We start from the raw sequence: 7,605 nt of genomic DNA on the forward strand, positions 1-7,605 counted from the left end.
ACTTGCACCTATAAAAGACTTATTTTGCATTACAAATAATCCACAAGGTTCTACTTTTACATCTTTGTGGCCAAGGCGCTTCATTTCTTCTAAGTAGTGTTGCCTTGCTTCCTCTTCCATTTCATGCCCATATTGCAATGCAGGAATATTTTCTGGAGTTGAAGATTGCCCTGTAAGTAGCTTAGTTAATGAAGTGGCAGAGGAAGAGTCATTTTTATCTTTAAGTGATTTAACCATAGTCATTACTCTGTGACTAGTAGAAGCTGTTATTCTCCCCACTCGCTGAGACTTCCAGTCAGCACTTTGGCCTTGTCCACGAGTATGATACTCTAAGACCTCAACTTCTTTGGCAGATAGGTCTGGTAGATTTTGAATGAGTTCCTCTGCTGTCTTCATCCTGGTTGCAAGTTCAGGTAAGCTTAACGGTATTGGTGTTGTCGTCTCAACATCAATGCTTTTCTCAAGGTTGAAGTCTGCTTCAGGTGGGTATTGAGGAGGGTCAGGCATATCTGTATACCAGAAGGCACATGCGTCAGGTGCACTGCTATAAAATGCATCTACCAGATTGTCAAGGCTTGGCTCTTTTTCAGGAGTAGTGACTGGCTGCTTTTTTACTTTGAACAACTGTCTTGCCGTGGGGTTTATTGGTTTGGATTTTCCTGAAATATAAATTATACAACAAGATTTACTAACATGTGTAAAACAGGTACATATACTACATTTAGAAGCTATTTTTGAGGAGGGTGATAAGAACATAATTAAAAGGTGGTTAAAGCCTTTTTTAAAAGATCCCTCATGTGATGTATAACACTTTCAAAGGCAAAGGGAGCCACTTCTACCAAGCCATATTTTCTCTAGCTAGTCTTTTGTCGCTGTTTTTTGTATTGTTTCTTGTTTTTTTTTATTAGCCCCATTCGCCCTTTAATATCCACATGTCACACCAGTTTGTGGAAAGAGCCAGACATAAACCAAAACACGTATTATTAACATACCCTTCTTGCTGTGGTGAGGCTTTTTCCATTTCATTTCACTAATCCTCTTTGGCTCCACACCTTTCTTATTTGCCCCATACTTGTTCCAAGCACATTCTTTCGATGTTGGTGAATTACCAAGTGTCAAACCACTTTTCCAGGCATGCTCCACTTTAAAAAGCACAGCCGCTACGTGATTACAAGTGGATCCCAAACTGAAGGAAAAATAAGAACGTCAATGCGGTCAATGTACGAATTTTATACTTAACAATTAGATTATGAGCTCGAGATTTCTATCGCGTGATAGTTGATGAGGGCGAAGCCCGAATCAACTATCACGCATAGAAATCGAGAGCGAATAATCTAATTGTTTTAGTATAAATCTACCAGTCGTTCAAAACTAAACAAGTAAATTATCTATTTCCTCATCGCAGACACTTCGAAAACGCGAAGAAGCGGGCGCCATTTTGTTGAAAATCGTTACTCACTATCTATCACAGAATAGATAGCAAGTAGCGTAGCCAATCAGAGAACGGCATTCGTGATAGAACACTAGTAGATTTATACTAAAGCTAATTAGAACTGTAATATATCATTATATTTGAATGCATTGGTTGAGATTTTAATATTTAGAGACATTGATTGTAAAGCGCTATTGATCTGTCATTGTAATTAGAGCTCTGAAAGAAATAAATTATTATGTTATTATATTATTAAATATTACCTATACTTCCACAGATAATGTTATATACACATGAAATCAATCGCTTACCCGGCAAAACATGTGCAATAAGCGGCCTCCACTGTGCCATTTATCTTTTTTACGCAAACCCAAATCTTGTGTGGTACGTTGCCTATTCTTTGCGAAGGTGTTGATTGTGACTTCAAGAAGCAAAGTTCATGAGTGTCTGAAATGGGGTGATAGAAAACTTCCTTCAGCCATTGTGAATCGAAATAGCTGAACGCCTTTCCCTCTTTATAATCACTGAGAAGGCGTTTGCCAAGATCGCTCCCTTGCTCGGCTGTTAGGATAAATTCCGCTATTTGTATCTGTAAGATTGGTGGCCATTTTTCAACTCCCTTCTCTTCACCGATCCAATTATCTTCAAGTTCCGTGAACGGATCTGGTAATTGCTTACCATTTACGTTAAGAAGACTTTGGTATTGCTTTTTTTTTGTATTGTTTCCTCTTCCGCGGTTAGTTTCACAGGTACAGATAGCTGCTCCGCACCGAAAGCCAATGCAGTAAGTTCGTCCTTGGTCCCCGTTGTTTTCAGACCACGATTTCGTAAAAATTCTTTTAGCTGCGGGACTTTCCATCTCCTAAAGTCATCTAATGTTCTCTTCTCTCTCGAGAGGGCAAACATCTCGAGAAAAATACAGTAGACAAGAAATGATCGACCACTAGTTCTCCGAACTTGCTTACTATTTCCTTTCAGCAAAGCATGTAAGTGTGAATTTTATCCCGATTCGTTCCCAGTCACACGCAATTTTGAGATTGACCGCTGGAACTCCGAACTCGCTTATTAGAGGGCGCCGTCCTTAAACAAACTAATACAATACCATACAATTACAATACAATACAATACAATACTTTATTGACACTCCCCATAGGGGTTTTTCAGTGACAATTTGCAATCATAATCAAGAAATAAAAGGAATAAAAAAATTGTACATGAACTGTAACTAAACATATGAAATGTTGATCTTTTTATCAATTTTTTGTCGTGTTGGCGCAAAAGTTCGCTTAAATTTCAGTAATGAGAACCCTTTGGTTTGCTCCCCAGAATGCTAGAAAGGGCATTTCCGAGGACTAAAATTTCAAAATTTTCCCGGGGAGTATGTCCCCCGAACCCCCCTAAATTCTCCCGCCTTCGGCGGTCGTTTATTCGAACCCCCTCTCTATAAATCCTAGATCCGACCCAGAGTGCAATAATACACGCACATGCAATAATACACGCACATATATTGTCTGCAGATTGAACACGAAAGGGAGGAATTGGAATAGCAATTGTTTTTTCATTACCGAGACGATATCAATGAGGTGTACAAATAAGGTGTAAATCTATTTTACGAAAAGTTTAATGTGTTAAGATCCACCAAAAATTACAAGCTCGTGAACTGTGTAAACGGTGAAACGAATCAGTGGTCGGCTTCTCAAAACATCCGAGGAGATAGCGATCCCAAGAATAATTGTTTAACACCGTTTTTCAAGTAAATCATCGTGCATATAAAATAGTTTTTTCTTCCTGAAATGTTCTCAGAAGTTTTGGTAAACGTTCACCAGGTAACGTTGCATGACTCCAAGGACGATGGGTTCCGCCAGGGTCTAAGTTAAATACGATTTGTTCAAAGTGCAATATCATAAATGAGATTGTCGGTCTCAAATGCTTCAAGACGCTTACGATTGATACCCAAAACATCTCAACAATATGGGTAGAAATAACATTTTTGTAGGGATTCACAATTAAGCCACCTTTACCGCTCGCACAACCTTAAGTTAATGTTAGTGGATCAGTGAATGAAATACTTAGGAAAATCACGTAAATAAAATTTTTTAAACAGCATCTCCTTGTACATAGTGCTGTGTGCTAGCTACTCTGTAAAAAGGCATTCTTAGTCACTAATTTTTCGGGTGGCAAAAAACAAACAAGCCCCACGGCATTGGATTAAATGAAAGGAATCGAGTGGACCTTCAGAATGCCGGTTGATTGTAGCTACAATCATTGTTTAACCGAAAGTAATTCCTCCCGAAGCGAGGTTAATAAATTTGCGAGCCCAGCCGAAGGCCCGAGCGGAGCTAGGCTGCGCGAATTCGAGCGAAAAATATATTTATAGATATAAACAAAGAAACAATACAATGATTGCTTCACTCAGTCGCAGGAGTGCTCGATGCAAAAACATGCAGAGCGAAATATAAATTTAAGATAGAAAATGTAACACAGTTACTCGAGTTTCACGCACTAAGCGATCATCAGACTGTACCGTTGGAGTTTCTAGAAACTCCAACGGTACAGTCTGATGATCGCTTAGAGCGTGAAACTCGAGTAACTGTGTTACATTTTCTATCTTAAATTTATATTTATAGATATACATATCTATAGATCGTTGAAGGTTAGGTGTCCCCAATGTTGCCTGGCAACAGTGAAAACTAAAGTATGAATGACGTCAGACAAAGGGAAGGTTGCTAGGCAGCAACAAGTTGGAAGACAAACTGGCGTCAGACACAGTTTGTTGGAGTAAAATTTGCATACATCGGGAAACTTTTGCGTTTAGTGCCGGATCAAATTTTAACTGCAATGTTCATCAATATTCACTGGATGGAAATATCTTTTTTCCCTTTATTCCAGAAACCTTTTTTGTGAAAGATTGCATTGAAGAAATTACACGTTTTGTGGCCGCGGTAAGATAATTTGCCGTGGCAAATAAATTCATCGAACACGACAGCGCTGCACGCCTGTTGTACATTTCGTCCGGTCAGAAATAGATTTCAACCGCAAACTAGCCTGTGGAACTACGAAAACACCTTGCTCATCAAAATAGTTGCTATGTTCAGAAACCTTTTAATCTCCTCATTTGATGCTACAATACGAGAAAACTAAAGAAGGGCTTTCTACCCAGCCCTAGCTTTGCGGGGTTTGCGAGTCATGTATTTCTAGTTAACTTTGTGTTGTGGGCGTGGGTGAGTAGATTACTAGGCATCATTTGTTAAATACAAGTTAGAAGAATTAAGCCACATTTTCCTAAAATACAGATACGTAATGTAACACTGCTGCAGAGCTAATTATTGGACGGAAAGCAAGCACCGCACTAAACGTTGGACAAAATGTTTGATCGATGACAAAACGGCGTGCATCCAACCAAAAATGCTCGTGTAACATAATGGAGGCTGGGGTACTAAACTCGGCATTCGAACATTCCTCGGCTAATGCGCACTAAATACTGAATGTTGTGTGATAATGATGGAACACTTAGTCGGCCGCAGCATATTTTGGCTTCCTCAATTCAATGATCTGAGTTTGAATTACCTTTCTCCAAAGTCTCCGAAGTTAATGGTTAGCGTTGAATCATCAAGAAAGTCAAGTGCCCTACTTGGTAAAACCTGAATAATTTAAAAGTGTATTAGCATGCAATTTTGTCACCAGAGACACGTATATCATTCAATTAATCGAAGCTAAGTGCTCTACTTTTTACTTCTGATAACCGTGGACTAAATCAAAGTGCATTAGCATGTAATTTTGTGACCTGAAGGACAGGCATATCGATTAATCTGGCCAATTTAGCCCAATTTGACCAAGAAAATAAGCGAGCTCGAGCGGACGAAACTGGCCTGAATTTTAACCACGCGCACCACCAACAACAAAGAGAAAAAAAAAATACAAGAAATCGGCCGACAAATTAGAACGTGTGAAATAGCCCATGCAATTAACCTGCTTTAATATCAGACTGATAAATCGGAATGTTTAAATTATCTTTTACTTGGGCTTCATTCGTTTCTGAGTAATACTGACAACTTTTATCAATAGCTTTAATTTCCTCTAACGAGAAAAGGATATCAAGATCAAAGGCCCTGTTCGATAAAATCAGTGTTAAATGCATACCAAAAAATGGTAGCTTGGGTAAGCAACCACGCTTTCTAGACAAAATCAGCTGCACATTAAATATTAAAGATATTTGTAATCATCGAAATAGAAAGAGTGGGTCCCCCTTTTTTTGCACAAAGTGATTCTTATATCAGAAGATATTAGGCGAGCTATAATTTCATAGAGATAAGGAGGTTACTTTCTTAAGAAACCGTGGTGATGCGTCAGTGGGGGAGTTGGAACGAATGTTTGGTTTCATCAACGAAGGTAATTTGGCCATCGCAGAGAGAGTTGGAATGCTGACGTTTTGAGCGTTATTAGTTAGCCTTTCGTCAGAGGGGCTAACACCTGTAGGCCACGATAAATGAACCAAAGTTCGATAATTGAAATGATTCAAGTTACGTGTGATCACAAATATGGTAGTGGAAAGACTGTACACAAGAAGAACTGATGACTGAATGTTTGGGTAAGGAATCATGCTATTTACTCCAGAGAAGTTGACGAAAATCGGTCAGATTAAAAGCAGTCTATGGTAATGCCACAGATGTTTTGAATCAGCCGATTTTAACCCCGCGATACACAACCTGAAAAAGAAACTGGCCCGGAAATGGTAACGTGTAAATTAGCCCATTCGTTTGAAACTAGTTATCGTGCCAATAAATCAGTTTGTGTGTTAAAATTAGCCTTAAAAGATATCTGCGGTCTTCGAAGTAGACAGCGTGGCACCAATACTTTTGTAATACTTATCTAGGTAGCAGCGCATCACTTTGACACAAAGCAATACTTATCTCAGATTATATTGGTTTCTTAGCCTGCAGGTCACAAGAAATGAAACAAAGTGTTCCACAGTATTGAAATAACGAAACCTTATAAATTTCAGCGTTCAACCAGGAATCGAACTTGGGTCTCCAAATTACCGGTCAGATGCCTTAACCACTCGGCCACTGTTCAAATCAACCATGCTAGCAATGCAGCTGTTAAAGGCTTTATAGTCAGCAGGGGCGGAACCAGAAAATCCAGCAAGAAAGGGCCGAAGAAACTGTGTCAAGAGCGCATACGCAAGTGTTATTTAGGTCAGTAGGTATTAACCAACTCGTTCCCAGTTTAGCTCCTGTTTTATAACCAGTTCATTGGTTATAGATACAGGGAAAATTGGTTATTTTGGTTATCAATACAGGGAATGGCAAAGGGTTCAGAATCACGTGTTAGTCGTTCAATGACGGGATATGTCCAGAAATGCACGCTAATGATTCATGAACTGTTTGATAGACATCACAAGCTGTCCCCTGACCTTAATTCTCTCTAGAACACACACAATTCTGTCAAACATGAAGTGATTTGAAAGCGACAAAAAGGCCTGTTTTATATGAAGCACCCAAATTCAGGGTTAGGTGCATTTCTGGACATAAGTATCGATGACGGGAACCTGTCTCGTACTTATACACGTATGATTTTTTCAGACATTTTCCCAGTTGTCAGAGTCCATAAATGCATTATATTAAAAAAAAAAAAATCTAATCATTGTGGCGGTGGTAAACCATATCATAGATATTTGTGGGTTAAAGTTTTTCCCTTCAGATGCAAACATGTTTCAGGACCACTTTGCTGACAAAATGTCACTGCAATTCACCAAATATTCATCAAGGGATGATCTGGGGTCCACTATATTGGGCCTCCGGCAGCAAAGCCGGGTTTAGCAACCATTATCAAGACATTTAAGTGGAGGCGCGGTGGTGTAGTGGTTAGCGCGTCGGACTTTCGATCGGACGGTCGGAGGATCTGAGGGTGGTTGGTTCGAGGCCAGGTTGGTCTCTTTATTGCTGTGTTTGCTCCACATTGTCTTTCTTCACCCAGGTGTATCAATGGGTACCGGCGACATACTGCTGGGGGTAACCCTGCGATGGACTAGCATCCCATCCAGGGGGGAGTAGCAATACTCCTAGTTGCTTCATTCTACAGAAACTGGGCTAAGCTCCGGCCGTGTGGGCCACTTAGGCTCTTGTGCGACTTTACCCTACCTTTACCTATCAAGACCGTTACATTAAAACTGC

At 39.7% G+C, this 7,605-nt stretch overlaps 1 protein-coding gene and 1 long non-coding RNA gene across 2 annotated transcripts in view; both read right to left on the reverse strand.

The window, feature by feature from the left end:
* LOC146468397 (uncharacterized) overlaps window positions 1-2,488 on the reverse strand; it is a 2,847-nt gene extending 359 nt beyond the window's left edge. The window contains exons 1-3 of the mRNA XM_085124625.1: window positions 1,744-2,488; window positions 993-1,186; window positions 1-659 (exon numbers count right to left, since the gene is read on the reverse strand). The exon at window positions 1-659 is cut by the window's left edge and continues 359 nt beyond it. Of these exons, the coding sequence (XP_084980751.1) occupies window positions 1-659; window positions 993-1,186; window positions 1,744-2,291 (1,401 nt within the window). The 5' untranslated portion in view covers window positions 2,292-2,488. The remainder of the gene's footprint in view (window positions 660-992; window positions 1,187-1,743) is intronic.
* LOC146468396 (uncharacterized) overlaps window positions 1-5,536 on the reverse strand; it is a 12,867-nt gene extending 7,331 nt beyond the window's left edge. Inside the window, exon 1 of the long non-coding RNA XR_014867503.1 lies at window positions 5,000-5,536. This is a non-coding gene — a long non-coding RNA (uncharacterized LOC146468396). The remainder of the gene's footprint in view (window positions 1-4,999) is intronic.
* Window positions 5,537-7,605: the final 2,069 nt, after the last annotated feature.

The sequence above is a fragment of the Pavona decussata genome, unplaced genomic scaffold (genome assembly GCF_977016875.1).
Source record: "Pavona decussata unplaced genomic scaffold, jaPavDecu1.1 SCAFFOLD_131, whole genome shotgun sequence".
NCBI lineage: Eukaryota > Metazoa > Cnidaria > Anthozoa > Scleractinia > Agariciidae > Pavona > Pavona decussata.